The sequence below is a fragment of the Strix uralensis genome, chromosome 5 (genome assembly GCF_047716275.1).
Source record: "Strix uralensis isolate ZFMK-TIS-50842 chromosome 5, bStrUra1, whole genome shotgun sequence".
Classification (NCBI taxonomy): Eukaryota; Metazoa; Chordata; class Aves; order Strigiformes; family Strigidae; genus Strix; species Strix uralensis.
The window spans coordinates 86,305,539-86,327,469 of NC_133976.1; the positions used below are offsets into that span (position 1 = coordinate 86,305,539).

At 44.6% G+C, this 21,931-nt stretch overlaps 1 protein-coding gene across 1 annotated transcript; it reads right to left on the bottom strand.

Moving 5' to 3' along the window:
- Nucleotides 1-5,931: 5,931 nt before the first annotated feature.
- BCL2L14 (BCL2 like 14) lies at nucleotides 5,932-20,707 on the bottom strand. The gene is made up of 6 exons (XM_074869524.1): nucleotides 20,545-20,707; nucleotides 11,986-12,429; nucleotides 9,282-9,446; nucleotides 8,352-8,419; nucleotides 7,048-7,320; nucleotides 5,932-6,492 (listed from the first exon to the last, which is right to left on the bottom strand). Exons 2-6 carry the CDS (start codon nucleotides 12,419-12,421, stop codon nucleotides 6,451-6,453), a joined length of 984 nt encoding a protein of 327 aa, XP_074725625.1. The 5' UTR covers nucleotides 12,422-12,429; nucleotides 20,545-20,707; the 3' UTR covers nucleotides 5,932-6,450.
- Nucleotides 20,708-21,931: the final 1,224 nt, after the last annotated feature.

A 21,931-nucleotide genomic window follows, 5' to 3' on the forward strand; every position in this document is an offset into this window, starting at 1 on the left:
TTTTTTTAGGAAAAAACACATATACTGAATTTTTGGGGTTTTCTGTATATTTTTATTTTGGCATGTGCACAGAGAAGGTGACAGCCCATCCTTTTCGGGAACAACTACAGCAAAATACTCAACATTACAATAGCTGTGAGAGCACCAATCTTCACCTGTCCTTGGGCTGCTAAAACGAAGGACCTCGAGGCCAGAAGGTAATTAGCCAACTTACTTTGAACTGAGATGCTGGATAACCTCCCTACCAAATCCTCATGAATGAACTGCAAACTCACATGCACAGTATCAGCAGCAAATTTATTCCCACAGTGGTTTTCAGCTTGGTTTGCTCGAGTCACTGTCTGTAGGTAAAATAATATGATACTTTCCAACCTTTTCTTCTGAAAAATAGTGTTAGTGGTGGGGCAAGCAGGCCATTTAATGGTGGTAATTACAGTGTTTTGCAGGTTTCCCTGCTCCTCTTCCCCGTATGAGAGACCCTGGTGTACATATCCATGTGGATGTATCTGCATATTTTCCTACGCTTTGTCCCACAGTCTGTCCAAGCAGGAGAGAAGGCAGTGCCAACCCATAACTGCCAACTTGCTTTTCACGCTGCTGGGGTTACAAATCAGTGCCCAGGATGGGATGCTGAGCATCACCCTCCGAGGGCCCAGTGGTAAGAAAAGAGGATAAGCAGTTTGCTCAGTAGCATCTGAGGGAGCAGAGAGAAGAAAGTTATCCCAGGCCCTCCCACTTAGAGCAAACTAGAGTTTATGAATCTTAAAAAACCTTTTTCCAAAGCAGAAAGTAAAAAGAAAACTTAGCCTTCAAAGTGATTGTGAGTCACTCCCCTTCAAAGCATTTCCATGGATTTCTTGAAGTTTCTTTCCAATGTGTATTCCAAACGTTTTTGTGGGGATGATAAATTCTTCCTGTCTCACATTTAATTTTGGTCCATCAAACTGGCTCTCATTTTGGTTTTTCTTCTGGCACTAAAGGCTAATTTGCCTCCTTTAATTGAATGCAGACACTGCATCTAACATGACAGGCACTACCCACTCAATAATGGGATATTGTCTTTCCTGACTCCTACTTGCCTTAATTAAAAGCAGAGGGCTGACCTCAGCACTGAACTCTGCCCTATTCCTTGCTAATACTTTTACACATCACTTCACGCTAAGGCTTGACAGAGCACATGCAAGTTCCTGGCTCGCCAACATCGCTTGTTTGTTTGTTACTGTTTTAAGGGCAAGTTTCACTTAATTGGCGGGAGTTCCTCCTGGCTTGGGTAGGGCTGGCCTGCCGCCACGGCTGCTCTGCACCTGTGGGGACGCAGTGAGGGAAGAGGGAGCAGGTCCACAGGGTGGTACCACCGGGCATGGCCGCTGACAACAGGAGGAGATTTGGGCCGGGCGAATGTTTCCGTGGGCCCGTGCATTTCGTAGCTGCACCGACTCCTGCGTGACCTGCTCCGGCTTGGGCGCTCTGCCCTCCGGATGGGCAGAAATCCATTTTCATAGAGGACCCAGGATCTAATGGATATTCTGAGGTCATTTGGATATCCAGCCTGGGTTTCAGGCTTGGAGTCAGGTGTTAAAAGTTTTAAGATTTGGTATTTTTTAACATATGTCCTCTTATGGCTAAATCAAGATCTTCACTGTGGGCGCTCAGGTCCCCATCACTTGAACCTGCACAGGACCGTTACAAGCCTTCGCTCTCCTGCTTTTGGAGAGAAGGTAACCAAGTGATCTGCTTTGACCTGAAAGGATAAAATACAGAAGGCAAATATGACACGCAGCCTCCCCAACAATTTTGAAAACCCCAGAACACCACCTGAGGCAGTTAAACTTTCCAGGTTTTTGTGGGAGAGGTTGAGGTGCTCACTCAGGGCTTTCTGATGTTGGGGTTGGCAAGGCAAAGCACAAGACTTGGCTGCTATTAACAGCCTTCCATAGCTTTGCCAGAGAAGGTCAGTCACAAGGTCACCCTCACCTTTTCTCTGATGCTTCACATGAAGATAATGCCTGAAGCAATTCCCATATCTTCCACCCCACAGAAAATCTTTGTAACCCAGGTGCTCACAGGAAGGCACCTTTCCCAAGACCCAAAGACACGCAAGTTTGATGAAATAAAAAAAAAAAAAGCCAGCAGAAGCCAGGCACGCACAGCTACTTTAAATACAGAGCATGTGTGTAGTTTTCCTGTATCCCAGTACCCTTCATACCCCTGCCTCTGGCTGATCCTAGAGCCTTGACTTGACCCACCAAAATATTTTAATTTTACTACAAGTACCTACGCTGAATATTTAGGCACTGCTGGCATCAGCAAAGACTTCCTTCAGGCCTCGCTTAACAAAAATAGTCCCACGCTTGCCTGCATTTCTGTCACCAGACACGAGCAGAGCCCTCAGCCTGGGTGGTGATGAGCTTCTTGGTACAGGCTGTCCTCTTGCCTCTTCAGCAAACAGGACCCATCTCGCAGGTGCTTCCCCAGATATATCATTTCAGATTGTGAGGGAGCAGAATGGATAATACTGGTGGTATTATCCCAGTTGGTAGTATTATTCACATCGACAGAAGTTAGAACAGCTAGCTGGCATGCAAGAAAATGCAGGTTTGGATCTCTAGGGAAGGTAACATAAGCATAACCCAAATTTTCCATTGCAGTGCTGTGTGTAATGAATATTTAAAGAGAACCACTGCAGTGGCAGACAGAAAGTTCCACTTTGGGTGTTTAATGTCTCAAAAATGAAGTCCCATCTCCCTGAAGTCAGATCGTTTCCCTTTTAGCATGGTGGCTTTGGCTGGGAAACGTCTGAGCTTCCCCTTAGAGAAGAGGTAAGAACCACGTGTTTGGCGTGGATCTGCCAAAAGTGACCCTAGGGGTAGAAAGATGAGGGGCAGACTATCGTGAAAGTCAGCACAGAGATCGTATCAGTCAGCAAAGATGCTGACTCCGGCAATAAATATTTTTGCAACCCATTATTTCTACCACCCCAGGCAGGAAAACGCATCATCTCTGCATCTGCACAGCAAAAAGCTTTCTGCTTTGGCTGCAGCAGATATGCAGGAGAGCAAGTCATGGGACACAAGAGAAACCTCCTCTGTGGGTTGACTAGGATGGATCACAGGAGCTCCAATCCCAGAACATCTCCCAGCCTCCCCCCACAACCTGCTGTGCTAGGTGTCGTGCAACAGAGCTCGAATTTCTGTCTGGCTTCTGGGGTTTACACCATCCCTGGCAAGAGCATCACAGCCACAGATAGCAAACAAGCGAGGCAATCAGCTTTAATGTTTGCTGCTTGGTTCTCACCCTTCACTCACACTACAACGCCCCAGCTGTGAACTTTTAACCCTGAACTTGTTCCAGATTGTGAGCCTTTACAGCAGACAAGTCATAGGCAGTAAATCCACTTTTCAGACAATGGTGTCTCTTGCGCTATTCCCCTCGGTGCTTCTCTGCAATTCGCTTTCTGTCCACCTGCTGCTTTTCTGTCTACTCAAATGTGTGTATCAGTAGTAGTAGCACGCTACTCACCTGCGGGAAGGAGAGAAAGGAGAAGCAGCTTAAAAAGAGGGAGACTGCGCGATGCCGTAAGACCCAAGGATGCCTCCTTATGCCTCATCAGCCTATTTTGGAGAAATACTGGATTTGGCAGCATTTCCTGAGAGCTGAAAGAAATCTATCCTTCTGAGAGCTGAAGCAAAGGTGAGGAACAGACAAGTGAAATGTTTGGGTTTGGGAAAAGACTGTTTTCTACTATTTCTGCCTCCTGCTTACTCACTGGAGCAAGGGATGCTGCGGCCAGGAGCCAGGGCAGAACTCGCTGATCTAAAAAAGAGCGTGATGCTGACCAGGGTAGATATACAGTAAGAAACATCCCAAGTGACACTTGTTTTAACATTAAACCTCTGTCTTTTACAGTAACGCCCTGAATTGGCACCAGAGGCTCCTACAGCTAAACACAGGGATGTCTTGTGAGAGATTATTGTAAAACGAGGGCATGGCCAGTTGTCCTCCCTCACAACATCCCTTCCCCTTCCACACACACCCAAAACGCACGCATCTGTCTGCCGCTCGTTTAGTCATCGCAGATTAAAAAAGCAGCAAGGCGAAGACTGGTTGAGCCAGTAGTAGAGCTTTGTTAATTCATGCCAGGCAGCAGCAGCGGCAACAGCTCAGTGCTCAGCCTTGCTGACTGCTCTTCGAATAAACCAAAGCCATCGTTCCAGCAAGGAGGTTACCACAGATCCCTGCCATAAAAGGAGTAGATGGCTCTTAAAATCTAACTGATGTGGATGACAAATGTAAGAATGACTAAATAAGAAACAGCTCACTTGGCTGATTTCCTATGCTGGCCCCTACTGCTACTGAAAAAAAAAAAAATCCCTCTCAACAACCCAGAGAAAAATAAAAACCAGCTAACTATCTTTTCTTAGATGGCTAGTTTTTGCATTCCCATTCAAGTCGGTCTATTTTGCTGTTGGCTCCGCTCTTGGCAGGAAACTAGCCCTAAGGTACCAAACAGGGCATGAGGGACAAGTGTGGGTTTTGGGCTGCTAAACCTTCAGCTGGAAAACCACGCTCACAAACACAGAATTTGCCCCTCGCTAAACAGCAGACTGTTATTCAAGCAGAAAAAATGAAAAAAGTGGCTTCCGTGAGCTAGCACCCAACTAATGGCAAACCGGTGTACGCCTGCAGACCGAGTCTAGTCTTAGTGCAATTAAAATGGAATCGGATCGAGTTCTTCAGAGCCAAGATCTAGCTAACAAGCCTGCTTTAGAAACCAATCAAATTTATAATAAAGCAGCAGCCTCCAATGTGTGGAAGGTTACAATACCTCACAATTTTTTTCCATAAGAAAAAGATGTTGGAGAAAGAGACAGAAGGAGAAGAACAACATTTTGAACTTTTGAGTAAGTTCTTGCCTCTCCCCCACAAATCATCCCCCTTTGGGGACATCTGATGTGATCAGAAAGAGTGGATGTTCTTAAAACTAAGGGAATCTTATAATTAGAGTGTAGAGATATATCAAGTATTTCCCAAATCCTTTGAAGAAAGGAAACAAAGGTAACTTGCTTCCACCTTCTCTGTCTTTTGTTTCACACATACGTGTCCAAACAGAGGCAGAGTTTGCTATGCATGAGTCGAAAGTTTAAGGTTTATTAGAAAAACACTTGATCTTTGATAGCATTGTGTATTTTACACATCCAGTTAAAATGCTTTTTATCATTTTCATTCAAATTCATTATTTGTTAATCACTTCTTTGTGCAATCTTTGTAGTTAACGTACTTGTACAGAATAAGCACCTGTAATGGAAGGGTATCTTACTGAGAGGATAGAGCCTCTTCGGGAAACATTACCTGTTTTTTCTGGAAAGTCACAGAAGCAATGCCACGGTTTTACAGCTTCAGCAGTTCTCCTGAGTCCCCTCTTCTTCCACTGGGGATTTGCGGGGCCCAGAAATCCAGAAGTCATCAACTAAATGGGCCACAAAACCAAGCCTCAAAATCATGAATAGTTTTGCTGTCATCCGCCTCTACTCTAAATGATGCACTGTTGTTCCTTTCACTGCCACACATAACATTCAAGAACTCTCATCAGATCACTTGTTTTCCGTGGCTGAAGGGCCAGTTCAGTTTATGGAGAAATCCCTGAGATTACACATAGCACCAAGCTCCTTTTGAATAAGGAGGAAAACTGACATGGTAGGAGAAGTTTTAAATTTCTCAGACTACAAAGCTCACACAGGGCTTGTATCTTCCACATTAATGGACAAAATAATGTTGTAAAAGTCAACATCTATTGCACTATGCTTTGAAGGGGTTTAAAACAGAAGAGTTCAAATTAAAAGCATCTGTAGGTAGATCAAGTCTCTTTTCTTGGGGGAATGGGGAAGGCACTGGAGTAAAAACCCCTCCTTTGCCTTACTTGGTCCCTTTTAGAAGTAAAAAATGGCATCAGTACTTTGGAGAACCTAATCAGAGAAAGAGGAGAGAGAGGAAACCGATAGCAGTGTGTTGGTATGTCTTGTAACGAGAGACTGTGGGATTCATAACAGATGCTACCGCTGTGAACCACCGAAAAGTGGCAGCACTTGTCTCACTTGGTGGATGGTTGATCACAGTCCAGTGGTTCTTGATTGCATACTTTGATATTTTCCCTCAGTTTTCACTTCAACACCCATCCACAGGAGCAGTGGCAAGCATCTCTACTCAGAAAGGTACCTAAAATCGCTGTCCATCGGGCTGAATGTTCCAGGGGAGTTGGAGGTGCCTTCATAACCACTGAAGAACACTTCTACATCAGTACTGGCTTTAAGAAGGGGGAGTGTTACCCATCAGAGTTAGCCATGGAAAAATTAAAAATATATAGCCACTAATCACTGCAGCGTTGGATTGTGGTAAGATCCTGTGTTCCTTAACTGAAGGCTCCTGCACCCTGACGAATGAATTCAGTGATGATTACTCTACTTCTTCCTGATCCGGTGAAGTCAGAGCCTTCTCCTGTAACATAGAAAGAAAAGTTACAATTATAAAAGCAATGGAGACCCTCACCCTAATTTCAACTCTGCTGAGGTCAGCCAGTAGGTTTGCCAGGAGGATTTCCTGGCCTCATGTGCTGTCTATTCTTATGGATATAGGTTGTGCACCTGCTGAATGTTTCCATTCATTTCATGAAGCACAAAAGGACTAGGATGACTGTATGAACTCCTGAACTACTGTGCTGTCCCCAGAACTTGCCAGCAGCACACTTTCACGGAGAAGTATAGGATTAGGGCAAGTATGAAGTTTCTTGGTGTTTCTTCCAGCCTTCAGCTATTTGTGGTGGAGAGACTGTGCCGGGAATGGTATTTTATACTTAACAACCCTCCACGAATGTCTTCTATTGATTTTTGGACATATGTAAATATAAAACGTGCAGCATAGAAGATGTTTTCTAGCAAGTAATTCCACAGCTGGAGTATGCACTGTGTTAAAGAACATGCAGTTTGGTTTGGTTTGCTTCTGGCCCATGTTAGGGGGGCCAGAAGCACAAGTCAAGGGAGGCAAAACGCATACCCAGCCACCCTGGTCCTGAATCCACGGCCTGAAGTGTTCTCTGAGGTACTTTAATCCGAAGCCCAAGACCAGGTTCATGGGATGGTTGTCCACAGCGGTAAGTCTGGTGGCAACTTCCATTGTAAAGGCAACTTTTGTGACTTGTACTTGGCCTCCTGGCTCGTTTGTTGAATCTGCTGAGACATCCTCCAGGAACATATCAGTGATCCTCTCGAAGAAGGTGTAGGACAGCATGTCTTTAAAACACTGATGGAAAACCCTGTCCTTTTTGATCTGAAAATAAGAATAAGGATTTGTTAAATCGAGCCACTTCTGTGAGAATTGCTTTCCCCATCTCATCGGGAAAGGAGAGCATCTCCAGGTAATACATGCAATATGGTCTAATCATGGTGAGGAATGCCAGAGATGACACACACCCCCCCATCTCGCTGCAAAGCTGCTCCCTCAGGCTCTGGAGGTGGCTCTATGTTTTTTCCTCAAAAATAATCTTCAGTTTTTTGAATGAAAGAAGCGGAAAGAGAGAAAGAAAGCGAAACGAGTATGACCCTGGTATTGAGACCTGCAGGTGAGGAGACATGGGAACACAGGAGCAGTGAGAAGATGACAGTAGAGGCAAGGTTATGAGAAGTGCTGGCAAGAGCTGCCGTGCTGAGCTCCTTTTGCTCAGTCACCGTGATGCTTCTTACTGCATCTGGGTACCCCTCTGCTGCAGGAGCTGAGCATGTCCTCCATCTTGGAGTCTATCTTTACAGAGCGGAAGGGGCAGCTAAAGAAGGGAGTAAAGGGAACAAATCCCTGTGTTTTTAACAGAAAAAACAGGCACTCCAACTAATGGACTCAGGCAGGGGTTCTTCTATAACTTCTATAACTTTTGGGCAGGACTTTCTAAAAAGAAGATTTATTTCCCTTTCCGTACAAGAACTCTCAAAGCTTTAGAGTTTCCCTCCCTCCGCTGGGAACAACTTGTATGTCAAATTTAATGTGAACACAAGAGTTTCTCAGGGTCAGTCAAGTGCTCAACGTCCCAGGAAACTCCACAGGAATGATGTGAGTGACTCCTCTTTGAAATGCACAACTTTTTTATTGCCTTCCTCCCCCACCCCAACAGAGATGCCTGCTAGTCCTCTGGTCTTAAGAAAGATTTCAGGATGAATGGTGAAGGTTTCAGAAAGTCCCAACTGTGGAAGGAGAAGTTCAGGATAGAGACAGAGCGTGCTAGGTTACAAAACATTCACTCCCAAGAGAAGAGTAACCTCTCTCTCACACTCCCAGCCTGTGTAGCTCCTGAAAAGAGGAGGAGTTACCTTTTCTTCTAGTCGGTCCCCTGATTGTCTTAACAGTGAAACTATTGTTTGTATTATCTTTTCTTCATCTGTTAAGGAAAAAAAGTAACATAAATATTGCAGCCTTCTAGTAGAATCCAGATAGCAAACTATGGCAAAAGCCTTTGTGTCACTTAATCATGAAAACAGCTGCTATTTTGTGGCAAATTCACAGAGAATTGTGTATCTGGGTTTTAAGCTGAAGCTCACTGTTCGGAGCTGCACCGTGCAGGTACTGCATGGAGTAAGCAATGCAGCCTGATGTTTTGCTCCAGTTAATCTGGGAAAGAGCAGGGTCTTTAACATCCCACTGCCAGCCCTTTGGGCTTTGAGGTGTGTCTGATAACAAGTCAGAACAAAGGAGCAATTTAGTGGAAGCCCACAAAAATGGACTTAAAATTAGGGGGGGAAGAAAAAAAATCCCCTCATCATTACCAATTACACCTTCTGCAACTCGTTGGGACAAACTCAGGGTTTGTCAGATTAGAAAATGCAAGTATGGCAGTATCCCTCTTGTAACCAGAAATCCCTAGAAAGCTTGTATTAAAACTAAATCTCTGCAGACATCATGGAAGACAAGCAGTTCAGACTTTTAACAGAGATTGAGCAGTGTTTTCCCATCACCAAAGAGGGATTGACCAAGACATTATTGCCCCAACGACTGGTCTTTGGCCTTAGAGCCCCGATGTATTATTCTGCCCCCAGTCCTGCCACTCCTACCCCTGCTCTGCCACCTTATGTCACTGCCTTCATCCTCCTTTCTTCATGTCACACCTCTTGGACAGAGCAAACTTCCTTCTTCACAGCATCTTACTGCAGGAGTCCTGCGTGCTTCACCATGTCTAGAGGATGCCTCAGTGTGCAATTCCAACCTGACGTACTGCCCCTCAGCATGAAATTCTTCACCCTTACCATGTTCCTCGCCCTCATGTCCATCAACAGGCTGCCTATTGTCTTGTTCCTGAGGTGGGGCTTGATACATCACCCTGAATGACACGTCTGAAGGAGATTCCTGGGATCTGGAAGTAACAAGCTCGGCAAGTTTGTCTGCAATGTGGTTGACATCTGCTGTTTCACCTGATTGGGGAGGAGGGTGGGAAATAAAGAAAGCAATTAATCTTTCCAGGAAATAATTCAGTGATTTACCCATTTACATGGCCCCTGAGGTGGAAGTGCCCAGAGGTTACCAAGAGCTACATTTCTCCATGCTGGGGTTTTGCTATTGCTTGAGATCAGCTGGTAATAATTTAGAGAGACAAGTAATGCAGAACAACCCCTCTCTAGTATCTGAGCAGCAGTTAGCTATACAGAGGCCATACAGAAGCAAGTGTGAGTGTTGCTCACCAGCATACATCCTTGCAAGCCAGAAGCACACCATGTATTAAGAAATGTGAGAGTTCTGCTCTACAGGATGGTGAATCTTAGGCCTGAGTTGTATTGCCCATGATTAGTTCATATATAGGTCCTGATTCAGAAAAGATGGTGTATTTGAATGCTCTTTCCTTGTTCTTACAGGCTAATCCTGAGCAGAGGAGAAGTAGACTTCACTTCAGAGGCACCTCTGGCACAAAAGCTTCTTATGTCCTTGACACTGTTGTATTAAACAGACGTGAATATCGGGAGAACTCAGCAACCAGGACCCTGACTGGCTGGAGGCATCGCTCGGTGAGGGCGCTCCAACGGGGATCCTGCTATAGCAAAGAGAGCAGGAGGAGCTGGTGCAAGGTTTGCTTCATCTAAAAAATGCTATTCCTTACAATTCACCTCACAGACCTTGGGATGCAAAACTCGGTCTCCCCACCACCGCTGCCAAGTGGCAGCTCCTGCGTGACCAGCAGACATCAAGACCAGCTCAGCAGCGACCTGACCCATAACGCATGTAAAATTCATGAGCAGAGTTTATTGTGGGGACAGCAGGGGTTAATGCAGACAATAAAAACTGCATTTTAAGACTGGTGAATCAACCCCAAGACATTTTCATCCCCTCACCTGCCTGTAGAGCTTGTCAGGAAGCTGCTAAACTTCCAGGACGGGGATCGGGCTGCTCGTTACTTTAGAAACCAAAGATTAGGCAACTGGTTTAAATTGAACAGGCCTTCAATTTAGATAAGTAATCCCCAAAAGCACCCCCATTTGCTCTAGAATGGCCTGACCAAGCTTGTAGTGCAGCTGCTAGAAGTATAAGTGATAAATGATAATCATGTTTTAGGAATTGGTCCAGTAATCTGCTGAAGGGCAGGTAAGGGCCAGATTTAGAGCCAAGAAGGATCCCCAGGGAGGTTAACACCCAGCACGGGGAGGTTTTACCTCGAGGCCATGCTGCAGGGAACTTGGTGATGTGTTGGCAGGGCCATCAAGTGATTGCACCCAAACTCTCCAGCACTTTCCTTCGCAATGTGAAAATAAAACGGACGTAAAACCAGATATCTGGATGCTGACATATGGCCCTGGCAACCAAACAAGGGAAAGTTATAGTTATTTCCCCCTAGTGAAAGGCACTGGGCTGAGGCAGGGAGTCTTTCTTGAGAGACTGACAGCAGGGAGAGTTATGGGCTTGGTGGGTAGGAGCTGGCCCAGGACAGTTAAACTGGTCAGGGGTGGGGCATTAGGCTGGAGAGAGAAGTCAGTGGTGGATAATTTTTAGAAATATCTTTAAATGCAGTGAAAGGGGAGAGCAATCACTGTGACACCAAGAGTATCAAGCTGGGACAAATTAAACAACCCCCTACCTTACCCATATGACAGCAATATGGCAACTTAAAGGGGATACCTCATCCTCCTCTCCCAGTCTTGTACGAGAAGTTAAAATATTAGTTATTATCCAGAGCAGGAAAGGTAAGATCTTATTGCCTGCAGTGCAGCACCTGATGTGGGACAGGCTTTGGGGGCTTATGTGGATGGGATCCCTGGATGCCAGATGGATTACAGCCACCTACTGCCTCTTCTTCCAACACATGGAGGGCAGCTTCAGACTTTGTATAATAGCAACGTGTAAATGAGACTTAGGTAACTCTGGAAGACTCTTTCCATTTAAGATGCATGGGGGGGTTATGAGAGGTGGCCTGGAGACATGGTCTGCTCTGTGCTTGGGGCTGGTCACAGCCAACTACTTGGCACCAGAGCTTCAAGAAGAATCTAACACTTCTGTCTTTAGTGTGGAATATTTGCTGCATGATAAAGCTCCTTGAACAGGCCTTCAAACAACTTCTCTTCCTTGATTTTAGTGTGGAAGTCTGCAGTCTGACTAGTGTTTTATGTTTTCTTTCTAACCAGGTATGAATAAGAAAAAGCCAATGCTTGGGATAAAAAAAAAAAAAAAAACAGCCTGTGCAATTGCTTGGAAAAAAACCCAACCTGTGCAATTATATGATACTTACCACCTTATGATGGAAAAGAGAAAAGCCAGTTGCAAGCATGAATCTTGTGTGGGCAAGCACTACTGAAGATCTGGGAATCTGCCTTCCTTAGTAGAAATCAATAAAGCTAGTATAAGAGGTGACCAAAAAGTGGAAGAAAACACCTTCTTCTTCCTGCCTTTTCCACAGACCACCAGGCATTTAAGCTATTTAGAGAGAGAGTTAAAGCCAGGCAACAAAAGGAAAGAACTATGACATACCTGTGTGATGCTGAGAATTCCCTTGTGGAAGGATCTCAGGTTGTGTCTCAGAAATGGAGAAATGTGCTGTGCGACTTCCCTGCGGTAACACCAGTGGGGGCTTTTCCCTCTTTTCTCTGCCACAGAGAAAAGATAGGCAAGAGATAGACAAGCTCTTTGTTTTCGCTTGCTCTTTGCTGCACTGTTGTGTCACGCCACCCTGAAGAAAAAGTCTTTGGCTTGGTCCATCTTTATCCCTTTGATGGTCAATCTCTACTTTTCTTCTGATTAAGGATGATGATTTCTTTACATTAGCCTCATTTTTCAGAAGTTTCCCATATTTACTCTTAGACAGTCGCCGCTGGGCATAGGCCATCAGGATCTTGTACTCTACGCTGTCTCGCTCATCATCTTCCAGCGGTATTTCTTCCATACTGACATCATTTGGCGAAGACATCTTGGTTCCTGCAAGAACATATTCTTAGTTTTAATGGCTTAAGGAACGGCCTGTTTTTCATTAATACCAACCAGTATTTGACATTTCTAGAGAACCTTTCACCAAACACCTTATAAACCTCAGTGATGTGAACAATATTGCAGTACCCGGGAGCCAGAGAAGCACTGTTTTCTAGGAAGAGAATTTGGTTACTGAGAAATACCTCAGGTGGCAATCAAGGCCGTCAAAGAATGGGAACAAGAGATCTGATACATTGGTTTTAATTGCATTTGGTGGCTTAGACAGGAAAGATGAGGAAATTCAAGGAGTATTCAATGGTTGGGGTACAGTGCATGAAAAGGTGAAAGCCCATAACAATAACTGATTCTTGGGATGGAAAGAAAAACGATTCATCAAAGCACTGCAAAGGAAAAGCCTACGCTGTGGCTCAAATGAGCAAGCATCTAAATACATCAGAACTGAACTTTCAGAGGAAGCTTTGACAAATGCAGGCCCTGAGTGCTCTAGGTAGGAAAGCAAACAAGAACTAGCCCAAGGAAAAATTATGATATTTATCCATCATAATGTTCTCAGCTGCCCTTTTACTTCAGGGGACTCAGGTCAACAATTTTGCACGTTTAACAACGTGCAATGAGTGGTGTGGTGGTACTTATCTAGTGTAACTTGTTCATGTCCAAATAAACATACCGACCCCACAGCGCACACATGCATTTTGCCATCTTCCTGTTTCTCCACATATTGTAGCTCATCAAGCCACAGCCTGAAACACTCTTAAACCTTCGCTTAGCACTGGACCCATTTGCCACCAGCCTCCTGGAAGCCAGAGCAACAAGAGGAAGAAACGGGAGCGATCAGCTGCGATGCAGTGACCTAGCTGCTGTGCTTTTTTTTTTTTAAATTCTCAAAAAGGTGTCTTCTGCAGAGCCCAGGGGAGGTTTTAGTTGTTTGAGCAGGTGGCCCTGACCACCAACAGCAGGCTCTCTGCAACGCCTCTGCTCAATGACCCACACAAAGTCGAACAAAACTGTGCACATATCCAGAACCTGTCACTGGGGCCTCTGTTGCTGACAAGTCAAAATAGGAGGCTTCTGTCCCCATTGCCCTCTCTTAAACAAGTACCAAATTCACTCGCACTGTGCCCTCAGCCTGACAGAGACAAATTTAAGCTAATTTCTTCCTGTCTGGAATATCAGTCAGCTATTAACGAAGCTGAAGAGTCTGGAGAATAAATCCTGTGAGGAGCGATTGAAGGAGCTGGGACTGTTCAGTTTGAGAAGGAGAAGGCTGAGGGGAGACCTCATCACTCTCTACAGCTCCCTGAAAGGACATTGTAGAGAGGTTGGTGCTGGTCTCTTCTCACAGGTGATTAGTGACAGAACAAGAGGGAACGGCTTTAAACTGCAACAGGGGAGGTTCAGACTGGACATTAGGGAAAAATCTTTCCCAGAAAGAGTGGTCAGAGAGTGGAAAAGGCTGCCCAGGGAGGGGGTGGAGTCACCATCCCTGGGTGTGTTTAAGGGTCGTTTGGATGAGATGTTGGGGGATGTGGTGTAGGGGAGAACTTTGTAGAGTCGGGCTGATGGTTGGACTCGATGATCCCAAGGGTCTTTTCCAACCTGAATGATTCTGTGATTTGTGCTTTGAACGTAACACTGTTGCTGATACGTATCCAGCAGGATGGAGACTCATGTGTGGGAGTTACACACCACGCACCTCCTGGGTCCAAAGGAGAGTCAGTGGGAATGGGCTGCCTTGCTCCCCATGTATTTTTAACTTCTGCCACTGGGATAAGAGCAAGCTGTCCCCTCAAGTTCACAGCAACCAGGCAGCTGTTCCGTAGGAGGCAACTTTCTAGCGCAGCCTTATTCTGCAGGTGTCTGTGGGCACAGCAATGGTGTATGAAGGGACCTGGGTATCCTGTCTCTTCAGAGGTGCTGGGAGGCAAGGCTCAGAGGCAGGGAGATTGCTAGGCTGTGCTTTAATTGCAGATCTTTACTGTGGAGAGGTCTGAAGTTACTAGCTGCTTCCTTCAAACTCCAGAAAATGACAAGTTGTTGCAGTCCGATCCATCTATTAATCACCCTAAAACTTTTTTTCCTAAGCACGAGGCTGAAATAAGTCATGTATGTATGTATGAAGCACCAGATCTTCACCTGGTGTAAACCATCCTAGTCCCGTGAAAATCCACAGGAGGATACTAGCTCATTTTTAGCAGAAGTCTGGCTTTAAACTTCTGAACGCCTCTATTTGGACCAGACACCTCACCTCACATGCATCTCATTTCACTACTCGGGTATAATGGATACCATTTGTCTTCTGGATACAGGTGGTGTTAGGACTGACACACGTAAAGGGGGTTAATAAAAAAGTTTGAAGTGACTGATTAATCAAAAGATTTCCCTGCCCCAGCAAGTTATGGAGAGAAACAAAGCCCAGCTGATTTGTCTCCTTGTTTTCAATGCCACTTTTATTGTAAGATTTTAACTTCACTTTGGTTAAGTTTCACATTTGTAACCTTTTAAATTTTTTTTAAAAAAAAGTTTGTGGCACTCTGTGCTGTTTTGCCATTAGCTGCAGAAGGCAACCAATATAACAAAACTTAGATGACCCACTTCCACCATAAGTTGGTTTTTGGTGGTGTTACTGAGACAACAGAAGGAAGAAAAGAAATGTATAAAACTGTCCTTACCAAATGTATGAGCGTCAGAAATTAGACCAACTCCAAACCCATGGCTTACATGTTCAGCGTTGTCCTTACCAGGGAAGGGGATGAGGAAGGAAGAGGGGAAGAGGAAGGAGAGAAGGAAGGGAGAGAAGAAGGGTAAAAGGGCAAGGAGGAAGAAACCTGGGAGTGTCATATCACAGTTCCTCTAACCTTGCACTGCTAAATGCATCTATGCACCTCACAGTCTGCATCCCATTTTAGAGACCTTGCTTTTTCCTCAAGAGAAAGGATGTTCCAGATACTGCTCTGGGATATCATTGGCTTCCACTTTCACTTTAGGACAGTCACTGAAGAAATGAGAATGGGAATAGCGTGATAGGAAGAAGGGGGGAAAAGTGGAGAAAAAAACCTCACGACATCTATTGGTAGAGACAGGAAAGATTACTTGTTTATCTCTCAGGGAACTGCTAGGTTAAGTCCAGGAGTGAGCCAAAATATAATTTCCCACTGTGCTCAAGTTAAGCTATTGACACACCACCACCCGTGTCTCAAACACATGGCACCAGCCCCTCTGAAATTTTCTTCCCAGCGCGATCCTGGGTGTTAGTTTGCTCAGCTTTCTGCTAGCCGTGTGCTGCAATTCAGTGTTTAGAAATTGATACTTCATGTGGCAAAACATCCCACTACGCTTGGATGAGGCTTTATCCCGATAGCATCCAAGACTGCATTGTCTTCAAACAGGCTCCTGGGCTTCAGCAGAAGCTCTGTCCTGTGAAGGGCCCAATACTGCACCGAGACCTCTTGCTCACAAGGTCATGCCAAGGTGAGTCCCTGTTCGCTGGACACGGCCGGGGCAGTTTGGAGGCTGTGGGAGAGGGAGCAAGTTCCCCTCCTCTTGCTGGTTGCTGCCTTGAGATATTCAAAAGGTCAGCAGGAATTCTGCATCTTCTCACAGGGTTCATGAAGGCTGGTTTAATGAACTTGCAAGGGAAACTGAAAGCCCAGCAGGAAAAAGTCAGCAAGAGGCTGTTACAAGAAACAAACCAAGTGGAGAAAAAGAAGTGAGAGCTAGAAATACAGAAAAAAACAAAGGAGAAGTGAAATGATGCAAGACAGGCACGGGGCTCCTGCTCCTTCGTTGCTGCATGTAGGAAGGGCGTGCTGGTGCACACACCACCCTCGGGACGCAGGGGAGCAAAGGTAGGACCTTTTCTGTGCCCCGTGATTGTTTGAGGCCATCTTCCAGTGCAGCCCAGAGGAGCTTAAAGAGTGTTTTAAGCTGCACTGCGTTTCTCAGTGTCTGCTACACAGAAAGCAAGGCTACAGCTAATCCCTTCAGCTAGTCAATGAGTCCAGGAACAGGCACTTCCCTTTGCCCCAGAAACCAGACCAAGCATTTATTTCATTTTTGAAGTTCGTCCAGAAATAGAGGGAAAAATTTAAAGGCTATGCCATTTTTTTCATTATTTAATACCTTATTCAAACTCAGGTTTCTCCTTGAAAATATATAACCTCACTACTCAGATCAGATACCGACTCTACTTAAAACAGCATAGCCTTCCCTACCATGGGTACACTTCATAGATCTAAAATAATTTGTGTAGCATTCATATGTACTCATTTTTCACTAATATAAAGATATAAATAGCCATATAAAAATAGACAAGCTATAGATAAAATTATAAAGTAATTGCATAAAATAATATAAAAATTCATTCCCAAACAGCACCGACAGTAGCATTAAATAACCCTCACATCCCTGTACACTGGGCTATTACTTATACGTTGAGAACAGTCCTACCCAAGGTGGCTGTACAGATAAAAATCAAATAAGAGTTCAAAGGTTGGTCTCCTGAACGAGGCTAAGTGCAGACCGATAGCAGGAGGTACAGTATTATTACAGCTTGCCAGTACGTAACATCAAATAAGCACTCGCACATCAGATGCAGCGGTACAGCTAAACCTGCACCTCGCTCTGATGGGGAACCTCTGAGAAATGAAACAAATTATGCTGGTAAAAATGTGGTATAAGAGCTTCCTTACTGGGACTTTTTTGAGCACTGATGTCTCGGTAAGAAATCTCACCCCTGTGTATACAAGAAGGCCGGAGGAGTGTAAAAGAGAACAAGGAGTCACAGTTTATAGCTCATTTATGACATTACTTACAAATAGCAAGGAAAGGAGGTATCACCACGTGCTGGCAAGCATTTATAAAGGAGACTGCCAGTAGCTAACTTGTTTTTCAGTTAATTCTAAAGTTTGAAATCTTAACTTGTGACTTAAATCTCTCTTTAGACTTACTTCTTCATACTATAACCACATTATTTTTCCAATATCCCATCTGGTGTGGGTCAGAGATGAGCCAGGCCTTTTGCAGAAGCAGCACTCGCTTTGCATGAACTCTTTCTCAGAAATGAATTTCTGTAAAGAACATATTTTAATGCAGGCATTGATTTGGTTTGACAGTTACTTGGAAGTCCTGCTAAAACCCAAATCTGCATATTATTTCCTAGGATGATTAAAAGAAATTTGGAGGATCAGATTATGGAGAGTAGCAGCACGGTCTCATTCTGTCTATTTAAAAACTCCAGTCTAAATTATTTATCTTCTGGAGCTTGCAGGCTCTGAGGGAGCAGTGTTACCTCCTCCCTCTTTACTCTCCTCCAGACCTTTTCTTCCCATTGTCAAATGTCACATCCACGTGCCATTTCCCAGAAAATGGAAACTGAACTGCCAACGCTCGTAGTGGTACATTTAGCTATAACCCTCCATCCACTGCAAGAATTATCTGCCAGGATAGAGAAATTTAGCAAAAACACAGATGGATTTCTGTGAACAGCATGACCAACAAAACCCTCTTTCCTTTGGAGTCTCTGAGAGCCAAGACTGGCTAAACTTGCTCAAGTCCACAAAAATACCCAATCCCCCAACTTGTAGCACTGTAACACCACCCTGGGCCAACTGCAAAGATATTCAACTAAAAGCTTGAGAAGTTTATTATACGAGGCTGAGTGGGCAGGATACACAAAGAAAATCATAAAAAAGATATAAACTAACAGTGTGACTGTTTACTCTTTGTTAGGAGGAAGTGTAGCCTGGACGTTCAAGTACAGATGGAATAACTGTTGATTTGGAGGGCAGCCAGCTATAGGCTTGTGTTCGGCAAAGCTGGACCAAGTGGCGTCCTGGCTACGCCATTTCTCAATAGTTGTATTGGTGTTATTTATTAATTTATAGTTGCATGTATAGCTGCAAACCACCATGGTGGCTAACTCTACAAGTCCTCTCGGCCCTGTGCTCACCACAGACTCTGCTTGAGCCCAAACTTGGGTGCTGGATTGATGCTTTCCCAGTCTCTCCTCTCCTCCTAACCCTGCTGGCATGCCTCCCCTCCTTCCTCCTTATGTGCCCACAGAGCTCAGAGAACGTTCCGTAGGCACGTTCATCTCCCTGCCTCACGGACAGCCCTGGGATTTACCTCCAGAAGGCTCAGGGACCTTGACCAAGCAGAGGCAATGTCAGTGCTGACCGTGCTGTTCGGCTCGATTCCCTGTTACGTACACTCTCTCCAGCGCTAACAAACCCCAGGGAAGCACAGAAAGATGGCTCTGGAGCAAGAGGCAGTGCCTGCCCTGAAAGGCTGAATAGCAAAAGGAGAAACGAGAAGTGAAAGAGGCCCCCCAAATTACCACAGAATCATTATAGAATTGTAATTTAGGTTGGGAAATACCTTTAAGAAACCAACCATGTCCCTGTGCAGCATGTCTACATGTCTTTTAAATACCTCCAGGGATGGTGACTTAACCACTTCCCTGGGCAGCCAGGGTACTTGACAACCCTTTCAGTGAAGAAATATTTCCTAATATCCCATCTAAACCTCCCCTGGTGCAACTTGAGGCCATTTCCTCTCATTCTAACTAACAGTCCTTGGAGAGTTGATAGTCCAAGCTGTTCAGGTCTGGTCTGGCGCTTCTCCCTCAACCAGCAGACAGAAATGCGGTTGCTCGTCTGGGATGCCAGTTCTAAATAAAACACTTTTATTTTTGAGGCAATGCTGGAGAAAGGTGCTAGTAATAAAAGCACTGCTGTTTACATTACTGACTCATCCCAGGTGTGGGTCTTTCCCTTCAGCTCTGCTCTCACGTACATAGGAGTATGTGATAGTGCAAGGGGAAGTCCCGTGCAAGGGGAAGCAAAGACCATGAGTCCTCTCCTAGCTCTTCAAGCTAGATCCTTTCCTCTGGGTGGATGATCCTAACCTACTGATAGTTCTTGTGGAGAAAAGCGGAACCATCACAGGTCTCCAGAGTTCATTAGTATGTAAGCAACACACTTCGCTGAAGAAACCTTTTGTAGATATCAAGTCAGTCATTCTCATAAAACCCTTAATGGATAAGTATTGTCTGTGCAAGAGACTGAACCATCTTAAACTGTACAGATGCTGTGGAAAGCTGGTTTTACACACAAGCCCACCAGAAAGGCCTTCTCCACGTGGTACTGCAATACAGTTGCCTCTGATGGAAAGCACTAACTTGCAAACTAAAGGATTATGTGCCCCTTATTTAATCTTAACTAAATAGGATGCAACATAACTAGTGAAGGCAGAGCTACACTAGGATGCCAAGGAAAACGCCCCTACTGGCAACAGATTTTTCATGAGCACTGTTGTGCAACAGATATAATGCATGAAATATAAAAAGGTCTATGCTGATACATGTCTTTCAGAAGAGAAGGTGTCTGCTAGTCTGCGGCTGTCCAGAACCATTTTCCATATTCAGAGCTGAGAGAACTGCTGAAGACTGAGCCTCTGGAAGAGAAGTGATGCACTACTCGGCTTTCAGCACCAGCAGAAATGGTAAGGCACATTATTTATGAACTCCAGTAGACTAAATCAGCTGCCATTGTGCAGCAAAGATCTGGGAGCAAAAAGGGAATAACAGATCTGCTCACTGATGATTTCAGGGGAGCGTGTCACCTGCTGAGTCACCTCCACCATTTACTTGCTTGGATTAGAGTTTCCTTCAGTTGTAAATGAAGGCATTTTACTACCAAGAGGTGACCTAGCTTGAACTGGGCTGACCTGTAAGAACCAGGTGGTGAGGATTTAAGTCTACCTGAATACACTGAATACAAATTTTAAATTCAACCTTCCACAACTAACTGTAGTGTGGTTAGCAGAAAAGGACTTTACTCTGCTTGGCTTGATAGGTCAATCTCTTATTTCCAAAGCACACAGCCAAAGCAGCAAAGCTTGTATGGCAGCTCCAAAAGTCCCAGGGCAGTTCCTTCCCTTTTGACACCACAGCTAAACCTGAAAGTACATGGTTTGGTACCTAAATTAATCCATTTAATCCGTATACAACTAAGAATCAGAGAGTCTTGTGCTGGGAAGGGCACATTGTAAAGGGAAACATTATAAAGAGAAACAAAGTTCAGAGAAGAAAAGGGAGCTTATTACCTTCCAGGTCTATTGCACCCACCAGCAACCCTGGGTGCTCGCTGATCTCAATTCTTTCTCCTCCTCTTCCAGTGGCTAGACTTGTCTTGCTAGAGCCAGCCTTGCAAGCACAGCACTTCCCTCCAGAAACCTGAAGTTCACTTCTTCCGTTTAATGCTTTCAGTCTTTCATCAAAACATGTGTTCGTAAGCTTTCACTAAGAAGGGTGCTGCACTTGCAATAAAAAAAAGGTGCCCCATGTACTTCCTTATGAGAACAATGTTCAAACATGTCAGCTCGCTTATAAAAAGCAGAAAGGGTAGGGCCGGCCCCTCCTGCATGTGACTTGTTCTCAGAAGTGCACTAGGCAAGGGGAAAGAAGTCTATAGTTCTTTGGGGCTTCTTGCCAAACACTGGGGTTTTTTATTTTCTTCCAAACCCTTTTTTTCTCAATGGTACAAATCAAATAATCATTTTGATACAGGAAGGGTTTTTTTTAAGTGTTTTGAAATCAGTTATACCTCTTCTTCTATAAACAATCGTAAACTAGTCTATGTTTTTTCTGTTTTTTCATATGTCGTTACCTTTTTTTTTTTTCCCAAACTTATGTTAAACATTAATTAGATAAGATCAGTAAGATACTTGCAACAGTGACATGGTATTGCTCTTGTAACTCATGGGCCAAAATTGTGGTTTCGTTACCCATGTAACTAACCCCAAGTTAGTTGGGTCAGAAGCACACATCCATTTTAAGAAGGATTTTCACCATGCCAGTGAGCTTCCATTTTTGAAATAAGCTTGCAGACAAAGTCACAGTCTAGGAGGGGCCTGATGCACATGAGACAGCTGAATAAGGGGAACCCTTGCCTTTATCCGTGGCAAAGAAATAGTTTTAGGAGGTACAGAGGGCTTTCTGACTGGGAGGAGAGCCCTTCTCAGGAACATAAGCACTTGAGGCTGCACCTTCGTCTGAGACCATTGTGCGGAAAATGTCTGTCTGGTGCCTTTCCTGCGAAGGGAGGAATTTACTAGTAGAAACGGAATTATAAGCAGAGCCAATTTTTGCATTTCCAGGGAATAGTGGCTTGGAGTTCACTTATACGTTGCAGGCTTATAGAAGCTTTTTTGTTCGTGTTCACTGAAGCTTTCCACTTCCTTCCTGCTTTCCTAGAGCCAACTGACCTGAGAGCAATAATAGCAGATGGAAAGCCTGCGTATTACAGATTATTAACGATCTGTCATTCTCTGGACTGCGAAAACTTTCGTTTTCTTTTCAAAGAATGCCATACCCCAATGCAGAATATACTTTCTCTGATACTAAGGGGAAAAAAAGTGGTATTTGAGGCCCAGAAAAGGGAAGGGTAGCCTGCTGGAAGCACGAAAAAAGACCTAAAACCCCACCCCTTTA

What these genes read in the sequence shown, in the direction of transcription:
- BCL2L14 (XM_074869524.1), bottom strand. Translation starts at nt 12,421, where the DNA reads ATGTCTTCGCCAAATGATGTCAGTATGGAAGAAATACCGCTGGAAGAT. An exon ending in GAATTCTCAGCATCACACAG is followed by an intron (nt 9,447 to 11,985) that starts GTATGTCATAGT and finishes CTCCCCAATCAG; the next exon opens with GTGAAACAGCAGATGTCAAC. An exon ending in TTCAGGACCAGGGTGGCTGG is followed by an intron (nt 6,493 to 7,047) that starts GTATGCGTTTTG and finishes TCTATGTTACAG; the next exon opens with GAGAAGGCTCTGACTTCACC.